This window comes from Nannobrachium achirus, assembly GCF_963921795.1.
Source record: "Nannobrachium achirus genome assembly, chromosome: 11".
Lineage (NCBI taxonomy): Eukaryota > Metazoa > Chordata > Actinopteri > Myctophiformes > Myctophidae > Nannobrachium > Nannobrachium achirus.
In genome coordinates this window covers 54,435,292-54,448,916 of record NC_137820.1, presented here as the reverse complement: position 1 = coordinate 54,448,916, position 13,625 = coordinate 54,435,292, and the positions used below count along the sequence as shown (strand labels likewise).

The window sequence follows — 13,625 nt, the reverse complement described above, 5'->3', positions numbered from 1 at the left end:
TTCACTGGTACAAGGTCTACTAAAAGGAGATCCATGAAAAGACTAAGCTTATTTCAACAGGAAACCATTTAAGTATCTCATATAACATTGAATGACAGACAAATAGAACACAGTACTATGCAGTAGATATAAAGAAAAGAAAAAGATAACAGTAAGTCTAAACAAACAGTAAGTATACAAGGAAGGGGCAGGGGAGGGTAGGGTTGGGCTAGGTTTTTACCAGTTGCGAACGGCTGCTGCCTGTAAGTGGTTTTTCAGGGCAATTTTAAAGGATGCTAGTGATCCACACTCCTTTATGGCCTTCGGTAAGGCATTCCACATTTTTGTGGTATAGCAGAAGAACGAGTTTGACCCTTTCTTTGAGTTGACTCTGGGTTGAACGTGATCTGTGGCACTGCCTCTGGTGTTGTAATTATGGACATCCTTAACGTTTATAAAGTATTTTGACAGGTACTTGGGTATCATAGTGGTGTAGTGTATCTTGTACACCAGGCCCATTGCAAGTTGCTGTACTCTGTCATCTACTCTGAGCCACCCCACTCTTAACTGGTGAGTAGCGGTGAGGTGAGTCTGATAGGGAAGGTTAAGCAGGACCCCAATTAGTTTATTTTGGGCTGTTTGGAGTTTAGTTTTTAGGGCTTGTGGGGCGTCACGATACCATACGTGGACTCCGTAGAGGGGCTGGATTATTGCACCAGCTATGGTCTTCAGTGTGTTGAAGTTGACCATTGGGGCGATCCTCTGTAGGAAACGAGTTCGTTGGTTGATTTTTTTTTTATTATAGAAGTCATCTTTTCGCTGGAAAGATTAGCTTCAATAACTTCATAACCCACACACTGCACATCATTTCAGAGCTCATATCTTTGAACGGGTAAGGACTAGTTAGTTTAAACTTTGGTGACAATGCAAGGGTCAGACAGACACCTAATAATAGTTGATAGCTCAACACACACGCACGCACGCACGCTCGCACGCACGCACGCACGCACACACACACACACACACACACACACACACCACAGTAACCTCACCACAGTGTGCTGTGAAGTCACGTGACGGAGCGGGGCCAGGGGTGTAGTTAATGAAACGCACCCACAGCAGAGCAGAGGAAACAGTCAGGAATGCAAGCTTACTGTCCTCCTCATCATAGCAAATTAGCAATATCTGCTAATACCAACCGTTCTCCACCTTTTTGATGCTTAAACCGCGAAAACGGCAGATACCAAAACGACTGCATTTCCCACAACACAGCGTGGAATGACTATTGTTGTCGGTATGTTTTTTTTTACTAGCCTAGCTTTAGCATAGCTTGCTCTCTCCCCCCCCTGTCAGCGGCTGTAGTTGTTGTTATGGGGCTGCTTGACTTGTTATGAGCTCCAGTTCCTCCACTGTTTATGCACGTTCCTGTCCAGCTCATTTAAAATAGTCATTCCATTTATATAGAAACAAAGTTAAAAGTGGCAGGATAGCGGATGTGGCTACCCAGCTAGCCTGGCCTGACTGGACACACATAAGGGAGATTTTTGCCCCAAGCTTTGCTTTATCAGGAGGACATTTTCACTCTCCCATTATAACCATATCACAACTTTATCCTACGTTTCTATAGATAGATAGCATACAATTTGGTTGAACAGGTTAAAATTACCTGGTCATTCTTAAGATATTACAGTACATGATCTAAAACTGTTGTATCTTCAGTGTCAAGTGTTAATTTAGCTGAATTGGCAGAACCTTTGTAGAGTAAATGTGAGATTTTCAACTGGCAGTGGCAGGTCAACAACAGGCATAAGAGGTGGCAGTTTTCGGGCAAAAGTACCCTATGCTTTGGTCAGGGCTGGTTTCCTTCCTTCCTCCCTGTCTGTCTGTGAGAAATAACAGTTCTATTCTTCTAATGTAGGAGTCCATGATCAGTATGGAGTCCGCCATGAACATGCTGCCACAGACAGTAGACAACTCATATAAAAGTGAGTAATATGTTCTGTATCAGCACATCATAACAGAGGCTGTGTGTACCTACTACTTTGTTACTGCTGATTCTGCCTGTCTTGTTTCTGATAACGGTTGTAAAGTACATTCTCCGTTTGCTATACAAAAGACTAATTTTATTATAATTATTGCGACTGTAGGTCGCAGTTTAGTATGTGAACGGTCACAGCTTGTCCGTATGTGTGTATCTCTGTCTATAACGCCTGACACTGTGGTTCTATGGGTTTGTCGCTCTGACATCATGCTCTAATGTCACTATGATGTCAGGGGAACCACTCTTAACAGAATGGGTTTGCCCAATTCACTCTGGGTTTGCCGCTCTGACATCACGCTCTGGCTTCACTGTGATTTCACACTAACAGAATCTCTTTTATGCCCATATATGGAGTTCCCTGATGTCATCAATATTAAGCCCATATCCAACAGGACTTCATATGTGAATGCCAATATATGGAGGCCACATACCACACTAACGGCTGGTTCTACAGACAGGGATCTCCATGTAGGGGCATAAAAGGGTATGATGTCAGATGTCATAAACATCATAGGACTTTCACATAACAAATAACTGAGTAAGCATGTTTGGGCTCTCACAGCATATCTCCATATACAGTAGCCTACATGGATCTCCATATATGGGTACCAGAGGTCTCCATATATTGGTAACTGGTCCGATATACATCACTGGCCAGATGGCCAAGAATTGGCGCGACGGTTGCATGTCTCCCTGAGGCGTCTTACATCTTATATTATATCTCAGGCATATTGTCACTGTAAAAACAAAACAAAAAAAAAACACTTATGAGCAGAGGAAGACAGTTTGATTAATTACTGTTTATTAATCAATTAGACACCCAGTTACTATTAGTTCTGAGTGTTAGTGCTGATAAGCATTGTGTGTTTACAGTGACAGAGGAGGACGTGAAAAGGCTCATTGAATTCCGGGCGTCCAATGAAGCTCTTTTCACAGGCAAGAGGAACTCTGCCAAGATCGCCTGGAAGTATGTATAGAATGTAGCTGTTAACATTCTTCTGTTAATAATTGTCTTGTTTTCTCATGAAATGCAACAATCAACAGGCAGTTTAGATTCGATTAGATTGGTGTTCGGAAACCTATTGTGGCCTTAGGGATGGGACGATATGAAGATTTGATATCACGATTATTGTGACAAAAGAAATCGCGAATTACGATATTATCGCGTTAATCAAAATCCATTATCCTGGGGCGGAACATTTGCCAAAAAAGCTCACAGCGCGTTATTATTAAGTACCTTTTCCCAATAGAGGGTTTAAATGGTACTGGATATGCAGCTCGGCAAATAAAAGGTGAATTGATCCCAGTGCATGACGGAGGACGATATCACAATAAATTAAATCTTCACAATACGATTATCGGGAGTGTTTTTTATCACGATAAACAATGATATTGTGTATCGTCCCATCCCTATGTGGCCTCCTGTCTGTGTTTCCAGCACCATTCTCAAAGGCTTGGGTCTGCAGGGAAAATTGACAGCCGATCAGATAGCCAAGAAATGGGACAACTTGCGGACCAAATACAAGGTACCGTGTTTAAATGTTTAAAACGTGTGTAAATCCAGACCTGCCACACTAAGTATTTCCATGTCAATATTCTAGTCAGACATGGCTTGTGATGTTGTTAAAGGCATAGTTCACCCTATCGATTACTCACCCCATGGAAACTTGAATTCATGGATATTCTTTTGTTTTTGTCGCTTTCGCATAGTAAATCCCTGCTTCACCATATAATGCTGTTGCACAAAAGTAGTGAAAACAGCCGGTCTACAAGCACACAACGCCTCTTGGTGTGAGGCATTGTGGGCTTGTAGATCGGCTGTTTTCACTAGTTTAAATCATTTTTAAAATGATGAATACAAAACAAACGGTTTTGGACTTACAAGGTTTCCACCCGACAACGACGATATGTACCAACTCTACGATAATGTCGCCTGTAGGATCTGAAGCAGCCGTATCATAACCACGAGTCCGGAGGCTCCTCAGACTCGTGGCCGTGGTTCTCCATCATGGACGAGGCCATGCAGGGGCGTCTGTACAACAGCAACCTGGTGTTGAACCCCGACGCCGTCAACAACCTCACCAACGCCCTGGCCGCCTCCTGTCACCATGGCAACGGTCAGTCTGCAAGCAACGAGAGCGCGGAGAACGCCGACATCCTAGAGTTTCTGATCAAGACTGAGATGGAGGACACGGTCGGCGCAGAGGCCGTAGGGGACAGCAGAAGGGCAATACCGGGCAACACTCCGCAGCAGGGCGTTCCCATGGGCTGGAGGCGGATCTCAGAGTGTACCTATAAAAGTAAAAGTAAAATGAAAAAATACATCATTTTATATTAATACGTTTACTACTGGTAGCCTAAATTTTTATTCTGGCTGGTAGATTTGTCTACTCTATTGGCCACTTTGACAGATTATCAACTGTCATTCAAGTGTCCTAATCTGATGGATTTTCTGGCCACAGTGCCTGTGTGGTTTCGGGAGAGTGTTTTCTGCTGGTGATTCAGTCCGAGTGTATCAAAGGGTGCGTTCGGAAATGCGCACCGGGTGTGGTTAGGGTTAGGTTTAGACATAGTTTTACTGAGGTTAGGGTTAGGTTTAGGCATATTTTTACTGAGGTTAGGGTTAGGATTAGGTTTAGGCACTCACTACATTTCCGAACGCACCCTTTGATACACTCGGACTGAATCACCTGCAGAAAACACTATCCTGTGTGGTTTCCTGTCCTGTTAGTAACTTATAATAATACTATTACAGCCAACGTATATATGTACGCATGTACACATAATGCCATTGCTAACGTTGCTGTGTTTCTAACAGTGACAGAGCAGGAGACGGAGAGGATGATTAAATTACGAGCTGCCAATGAAGCTCTGTTTACTGGGAGGAAACACTCTGCGAAGCCTGCCTGGAGGTACGCAATAATCCCTAATCCTAACCCTAACCAAACCTATCTACCAATCTAATCCTAACCCTAACACCTGCTATCTAATCCTAATTTGAACCCAAACACTCTTTTATCTAATCCTAATTGCAAGTTAATTCCATCATTTACTTTTACTTAACCCAACTTTCTATTGTCTAATCCTAACTAATGCTGCATTCTCACTGAACTCTACATGGTTCCTGTATTCTTGCTACAAACTAAGTTGCACTCAAAATGATGATTAGATTTTATTTAAGTCAAGCTACTACAACTTAGCCCAGTCTTGGTCTTGGCTTTCCATTGACTTCATTAATTCTTGTCGCTTGAAAATGTTTGTAGTGTTTGGTGTGAATCTTTACACTCTGCTATCTCTAGCTTAATCCTAACTCCAACACTGTTATCAAATGCTAATTCTTATTCCTAAATTCTTATATATAACCTTATATCCCATGCATCTACAGTATGGCCGCCCAGTAATGTCTGTAATGTTGTGTCTGTTTCAGAGCGATACTCTATGAACTGGGCCTGCAGGGGAAAGTGACCACAGACCAGCTGGCTAAGAAATGGGACAACCTGAAGAGGAGGTATAAGGTATCAGATAAGATAAGAACATAAAAAAAAAATATGATCCCTGAGTGGAAACAACCATTTTACTCAGCAAGTAGGTAGAGTAATACAAAAATGTTTGTGTCTGGCAGTAAAGTTATTTTCAACAATAAGAAAAAATAAACATGACAACATTAGAAACGATTTTGCTTTCTAGCCTGCAGCAGAAAGTGCTTGCAGTGTGTTCAACATGGGGGAAAGTACTGAGATATTAACATGTACCATAATTGCACCCCTACCAACGGTGCTTCCCGTGTTGTCCAGGAATTGAAGTTTCCGTCTCGCGGGTCGGAGTCCAGCCCGTCCTCGTGGCCGTGGTACTACAGGATGAACGACGCCATGGAGGGCCGCTTCGCCACCTCCGCCCCCCTCCTCACCCCCATCATCGAGGACGGAGACGAGGAGTTCGAACCCTCGTCGTCGTCTTCCCCGCCGCCTCCCCCGCCCAGGAAGCGAGCGCGGCGGCGGTCGTCCGTGGGGCGCGGCGGGAGCAGCGGCATGGCAGAGTTCCTGACGGAGTCGGAGATCGACCTCCTGGTGGACAACGAAGACAAGAACGGCTCCTCTGCCCTCGGGGAGCTCCACAGGATGGCCGACGGCTACACTTATAAATGTAAAGACTTCCTCTGTGTCTGTCTGTTAGTATGTACTGAATGCTGTACATCAGGGATCTTCAACGTTTTCAGGGCAAGGACCCCTTAGTTGAGAGAGAGATGAAACATGTCAATTTGTGTACTGTCAATACTTCTCCCCTCTACATCAAACCTACACCAAACTAAAGTTCTCAGAATCTTGTTTAGAATCTGGCTAAAAAGGAGATTTAGTTTTTTTCTTTCTATCACTCAAAGATTTGGAGGACCCCCTGTAGTATCTCTGAGGACCCACTAGGGGTCCCGGACCCCCTGTTGAAGACCCTTGCTGTACATCGTTGCTGTCGGGTGGAAACCTATGTCCAAAAATGCGACTCTTCGGGATTCAAATTCAACGTTTTTTTGTTGTTTTTTGCTACGTTGTGACAAAGTACGGGATTCATTTACAAAAAAACACAAAAGGTTAAAATATAGAGATAAGAGGTTTCTGCCTGGCAGTAATGTTGTATAAACTAACACTACTAATGTTACTGTCGGGCATACTAACAGACAGACATAGAGGAAGTCTTTACATTTATAAGTGCAGCCAGTGTTTATATTCAGTCATACTGTTTATTATATTAGAGATGCAAAATGCATACTGTTTATTTTATTATAATCTTCATATTATTATCATGTGTATTATTATTACATGAACACCTTATAGTTATAAGTTATATGGTCCTTGTGTTACTATAGTAACAGAGGAGGACACCAGGAGTCTGATTGAGCTGAGAGCGGCTAACGAATCTCTGTTCACTGGCAGGAGAAACACAGCCAAGCCTGCCTGGAGGTAAGACAGCTACGTCTGTTGCTAAGACACCATCTCAAGTGCTCTCTGCACTGTCTTTCAGTACAAGAACTAACATGTGTGCGTGTGTGTGTGTGCGTGTGTGCGTGTGTGTAGGGGCATAGTGAAGCAGATGGAACTGACAGGGAAGATCACAGCTGACCAGGTGGCTAAGAAATGGGACAATCTGAAGACAAAGTACAAGGTAGAAAATCCATTAAATTAAAATATACTCATTATTTATCAGTAGCTCTGTCCCAATCCCAATTCAGGCCAGGGGCTGCATCCGTCAAAGGTTGTAGCCTACAAAGGCTGCGTCCTTTGAAGGACGCGAAGGACGGTACCAAGCCTTGCCTTTTCAAAGCGGAGCATACTCAAATGATACCAACCTCATTTTCATAGACATTCTTTGTTTCGTGTTCAAAATTGCATAGAGCCATATTGTATCTGACACACGGGGTATGCATGTAGGCAACACGGTCAGACATGAAATGGCAAAAGTGGGGTCCCCATATTATTTTGTGGGGTCCTCAGATGATTCGCTTAATGTAAAAAAAAATCTCACTCAACGGTAAACAAACCTACATAAGTATATAGGGTATTCTCTCAAATTTATAAAGGGACAATTGAAGGACTTTAAGACCGTTTTAATACCAAACTGGCCATACTGTCAAATATTAAGCAAGCAAGAGGCATTAAATGGAATACCTACATTTCCAAGTGCTTGTCAGGGTGGGGGTCCCCAGTTCATATATGTTTAATTTGGGGGGGTCACGGCCTAAAAAGGTTTGAGAACCCCTGGTCTATGACTTTATCTATCTCCATGTGTGTTATCAGGACTTGAGGTTTCCTCCTCGAGGGATGGAGAACCAGACCAACCCAGCGTCGTGGCCGTGGTTCCAGCTGATGAGTGATGCGATGGAGGGTCGCCTGGCTGGGAAAGCACCCCGAGTGACTCCCATCTGGACCAACGAGGAGGAGAATGTGTTTGGCTCGTCGCCGACCCCCGGCGAGCGGGACTGCCTGTTGGTCGAGAGGAGCAGCATGTCTGAGCTGGAGGAGAGTCTGGGCGACACCGAGGCCGATGGCGTTGTGACCTTTATCGACGCCAGCGGGGAGGAGTGTTCCACACCTACTGACTGCTCCTACAAGAGTAAGGAACCAGTCACATTCTACTTCTACAACAAGGGTCTTCAACAGGGGGTCCGGGACCCCTAGGTGTCCTCAGAGTTACTACAGGGGGTCCTCCAAATCTTTGCGTGATAGAAACCTGTTTTCTCCTTTTTTCATATTAACCACTTGAACCCTAGTGTCCTTATTCTGAGAACTATAGCCAAAAATAGACGATCTACAAGCTCACAACGCCGTTGTGAGCTTGTTGATCGGCTATTTTTGTCAAAGAGTTTTTTTGTAGAGGGGAAAAAGAGCAGACTAAGTACAGAGTGGAAGGTCAAGTTTATTAAGTATTGACGGTTCAAGTGGTTAAATATCTGAAAACACAAATTGACATGAATCCAAAATATACTGATGATTGTGCTGTCAAACGATTAAACTAAATGGAATCTATGAAAAGGTTGTAGGGGTCCCTGCTACATCTCTCTCTCTCTCTCAACTAAGGGGTCCTTGGCCTGAAAACTTTGAAACCCCTGTTCTACAACAGTACAAAGTCCCAATGACATTCATCTCCTACAACGGTAGTCTTGCGTAGCCAGAGGATCAGAGATCTCTGCCTATTGATAAGCATTGTGAAATTTCAATTCACTGAATGGGTCTGGACACCGGAGAGAGCCAGTAGTAACAATCCTACACACAATCCTGATACCATCCCATATAAAGTCGCATCGGTTTTGTGATGCTGTGGGCCCTTCTGGTTAGGGCCCATTTGGGGCCGGGCATTGGGCCGTCCTGGTTAGGGCCCATTTGGGGCCGGGCATTGGGCCGTCCTGGTTAGAGCCCAGTTGGGGCCGGGCCTTAATTTTCAGGCCCGATGAGAACTCTATCCCAATCGCACAAGTCTGAGAGGAGAGACGGTGGACTGGAGTCTGATGTGATTTGAACATGGACCACTTAAGGGTACGTCTCAATAATTAAACAGACACCATATAAAGCATATCGTAGTAGCAGAGCATTGGGAGCAGTAGCTGTAGACAGTAATATTAATAGTTGTAGTGGAAGTTGTAATAAAATGACTAGCCGTGCTATTATTATAAAAGCATTATCGTCTGTGTTTCCATAGTGACGGATCAGGACACCAGGAGGTTGATTAAATTGAGAGCTGCAAACGAAGCTCTGTTCACAGGCAGAAGGAACGCTGCCAAGGCTGCCTGGAAGTAAGACAGTTTATTTGTTTGTCGTTCTGTCTGTCTGCCTGTCTGTCTGTCTATATGGAACTAAGGGAGCTCTCTGTCTGTCTGCCTGCAGGGCCATTCTGAAGGAGCTTGGGCTTTTGGGTAAAGTGTCAACATTTCAAATGTCCAAGAAATGGGACAATCTCAAGAGAAGATATAAGGTAATAATAATAATGCCTAAAGGAAAGAATATGGTCATCATTAAATACTTATTACCATAATACATGTAAGATTTGAATAGGGATGGGACGATAAGCTATATTATCGTTTATCGTGATAAAAAACACTCACGATAATCGTATCGTGGAGATTTCATTTAGCGTGATATCGTCCTCCGTCATGCACTGGGATCAATTCACCCTTTATTTGCCGAGCTGCATATCGGGTACCATTTAAACCCTCTATAATTGGTAAAAGGTACTTATAATATACGTACTTGATAGTCTTTTTTTTCATGCTCTATCAAATGGCTTTGCCAAATTTTTTGGCAAATGTTCCACCCCAGGATAATGGATTTTGATTGGCGTGATAATATCGTAAATCGCAATTTCTTTTGTCACAATAATAGTGATATGATATTTTCATATGGTCCCATCCCTAGACTTGAAATATCCTCCATCAGGGATGGAGAACTGCTGCTGTACTACAGCTAGTATTTTCTGGTTGTGGTTGTTAACATTAGTATTTGTGTGTTAGGATTTGAAGTACCCTCCAGTAGGGATGGAGAACATGGCAGACAGCGCTGCCTCCTGGCCCTGGTTCCACCTGATGAACGACGCCATGGAGGGGCGTCTGAGCAGCGGCGGCCCTCTCCTCACCCCCATCACCCAGGACGGCGACTCCGCCGACTCCGCTCCCAGACACAGGTCTTCGCGCCCCAACTCCAACCAGGAGCGCGTCTCACACCAACCCCACCCGACCTCGTCGTCCTCCGACTACGAGGGGTCGAATCCGCCGTCGTACGCCGACGCCGGCGGCGTGAACAACGAGTGCCAGAGGAGAGGAGGGGGGGGGATGGAGGTGGAGGAGGACAGAGGGATGGAGATGGAGCGAGAGTGGGAGGTGTTGGAGAGGGAGAGGGCGGCGGTGGAGAGGGACAGGGCGGCGGTGCAGGCGGAGCGGCTGTGGCTGGAGAGGGAGAGAGCGGCGCTGGAAAGAGACAGGGCTATGTTGGAAGAGGAGAGGGCTTCCCTCAGCAGAGACAGAGAGATTCTGGAGAACCAGCGAGCCATGATCCTGAACTCTGTAGCACACACGGGTCACCTCACCAATCTGGGCATGTAGACGCACGAGGGTTGTTATAAAATGTTACATCACAGGTATTGATACAGGACCCGTTCGGTACACGACTTGTACTTCGGGCATACCAACGAACTGACATGCCGTACAGTCAGTCTTGCTGCTTGTGCAGAAGTGAAATTCACACCTCGAGTTCTACCCGAGGAACATTTCCCTTGTTATCTCAGTCTCTCGTAGCAACGTGCAGGTGAGCTCAGTCCAGACTGCCCAGTGTGGCCAGCACTACAATAACATTTCATAAACCGCCCGTCTGAGAACAGTCTGGTTCCCCATCTACAGTGATGAGTGAGAAGGAGTGGTTGCTTGTACGGAGACGTTTTCTGTCCCCCCCCCCCCCTTAATGAAGTAGTTTGGGCATCCCAGTAAGAGTGTATACAACAAAAATAAGCTGTAGTCCCTCCTGCAGCTGGCCTGGGTTCGAATTCCGAGGCTCTTTGCTGCATGTCATCGCCCTACTCTCTCTCTCTCTCAGTCATGACTTTTCTGTCTCTATGCTGACTCTCTCTCTGTCAGCAATAAAGCAGACACGCGAAAGAACTTTTCAGGTCAGAAACTCTGACCTGTTGTTGACCACTGTTTACATTTTCAAAATGTAAATTATTTTGCAATAATTCTTTAGCTCTATCCAAATTGCACTGAGCTGTCTCACAAGCAAGTTTTGTGAAACTTTAACACTCCTAAAATTCACACACATGCACACAACTCGCACGCACGCACACACACACACACACACACACACACACACACACACACACACACACACACACACACACACACACACACTAATCAATGCACTCTGAATACGATAAGATAGGGCATCTTACTGCTGATTGGCTACAGCAAAACCAGTAGAATTTCAACCTACAGAGAGCATTGGTCTAAGGGCCACGTGCATTCTTCTTAACACTTCTAGTGCCATTATTTTTGTAATCATCCAGACACAGTGTGCCGCCATTAACTGCGCTTTATTTTGACCGTCGCGGCCCAGTGTCGCCGTGAATAAAAGCGTTTCTTGGCGATCGAAGCGTTTTTGGAAAAAGATTTCCGAGATAAAGCCGTTTCTTTGCAGCAGCAATGAACAGGAGCCTACGGAGATTACACGCCTCCTGATGATGGCGGTCGAGTTGCGTCATGGGATACGATCGCTCACCAGCTGCTGCCGCAGCACCCGTTTACCTGGTAACCATGGTAACATGTCCCCAGTAATTCTTTTGGCATCGCAAGTGTTAAAAGTGAGTGAGCAGGTGGACAGCTACTGTAAGTGCCTTGCTCAAGGACACCTGGACAGAGCACATGGCTGCTGTGGGAACTGAACCCGAGGCCTTTGTGTTACTGGACGATCACTGTTTGGAGACGAGACGCTGGACGTGGACTTACCTGGGTCAGTGGTTGTACATCTCTGACCTGCTCCATCCAAATCAGTTGGACATCACTCAAGCTCATTTGGAGAGACAACATTGTCAATATCTTTATTTTGGGGTGTTGTCCAATTTTGATCAAAGTATTTGTTGTTGAATTTGAATGAGAAATATAATGTTTGAAGCTTGTAAATAATATGGCAACATGTTTACATAATGGGTTTCTTCATAATACTTGCACATGATTTGGCAGTTTTTGTCCTTCAGACTCTTCCCTTGAAGGCAGAATTTGTTAGCAAAGGTGGATTGGCTAATAAGCTTGTAGCATAAAGACAATCAACATCACGTGTGTTTTGTTATGTCCACCATGTCAAATTCCTTGCATGTGCAAACACCACTACACCTGTAAAGATCATCTATTTTGGTTTCGATTGATACCAGAAAGAGGAAATGGGACACAATATGCAAAAATGTAAACACATACATAAACAATGTTTTTATCATATACTTTGATACTGTTTTCCTCCAAAACAAGAGTTTGATGACACAGTATTATGTAACATACAGTACATAGAATCTCCGAATATTTGGAGTACAAAAAACTGTATTGGCATGGTCATGAAGCTAAGGATATGTTCTCTCGTGCACAAACGGTAACCCAAATTGTTTTTGGTGATGTCGGACTGATTTGTGTAGACCAGGTCAGATATTGACATGGGCTGTAGAGCCTGTATGTACAGTATGTATAAATCTTAAGATCATATGTTTGACTGACTGTTTACTTTGTTCCCTGCAGAGAAACACAGTGATTTCTTAACGGATGCCTTATTAACTGTCATTCTCTTACTGCAAGCAGCAGGAGCCTACTGTACCTTTTGTGTTTTGAACGCAACAGGTCATAAGGCTTTAGATTTAAGTTAAACAAAAACTATACCCATAAATGTCACTAAATGAAAGCCCGTCCATTTCTGTTCCACCAACGGTTTGACTCCTCTGACAGTTACTGCTATTTGTCTCTTTCGGACATTGACCTTGTGTACAGTCATCCTGAATGCAATAATGTAATTAGGGTCAACAATGTAACTGACATCAATAATGTATTTTGTTCATCCAGATTACTGCACACAACCAATTACAGAATATAAAACAAAATGACTGTCTTTCAGTAACTATTTCAGAATGATTCAGTGAATGCATTTTCAAATGACTGCAATTATATCAGCACCAAAATACACAAATTATCAGAAAGTAGAGAATGTAATGAAGTTGTAGGATCAGGGACGTGCTGGGCCCCTGATTCAGCCAGGGAAAAAGAGTTGGAGAGGCCCTCATTGCGGGTAGCAGCAGCGCTATAGAGAGAGATCTCTCTATAGCGCTGCTGCTACTAAAAGATTTGCCATTTCAGATCATGACAAGTGACAAGCCAGAGGGCCAATTACATGAGTTACATTTTGTCGTTGTCGGGTGGAAACCTTGTATGTCCAAAACCGTTTGTTTTGTATTTATCATTTTAAAAATGATTTAAACTAGTGAAAACAGCCGATCTACAAGCACACAACGCCTCGCACCGCTGTTATCTCCTGTGTTATAGTGAGCTCCGTTCAGGTTAGTTTTTCTCTACAGGTGAGGTACAGCCCCCCAGAGGTGGTGT

The 13,625-nt window shown here is 44.2% G+C and overlaps 1 protein-coding gene across 1 annotated transcript; it reads left to right on the top strand.

Annotated features, from left to right (window-relative positions):
* Positions 1 to 1,149: 1,149 nt before the first annotated feature.
* Positions 1,150 to 10,601, top strand: LOC308294460 (uncharacterized protein; the record flags this gene model as incomplete). Its single annotated transcript, XM_080737193.1, has 14 exons — positions 1,150 to 1,273; positions 1,898 to 1,964; positions 2,894 to 2,987; positions 3,459 to 3,546; positions 3,960 to 4,320; positions 4,839 to 4,932; positions 5,448 to 5,535; positions 5,815 to 6,163; positions 6,879 to 6,972; positions 7,087 to 7,174; positions 7,807 to 8,122; positions 9,206 to 9,299; positions 9,391 to 9,478; positions 10,014 to 10,601. Exons 2-14 carry the CDS (start codon positions 1,904 to 1,906, stop codon positions 10,599 to 10,601), a joined length of 2,403 nt encoding a protein of 800 aa, XP_080593319.1. The 5' UTR covers positions 1,150 to 1,273; positions 1,898 to 1,903.
* Between the last annotated feature and the right edge of the window lie 3,024 nt (positions 10,602 to 13,625).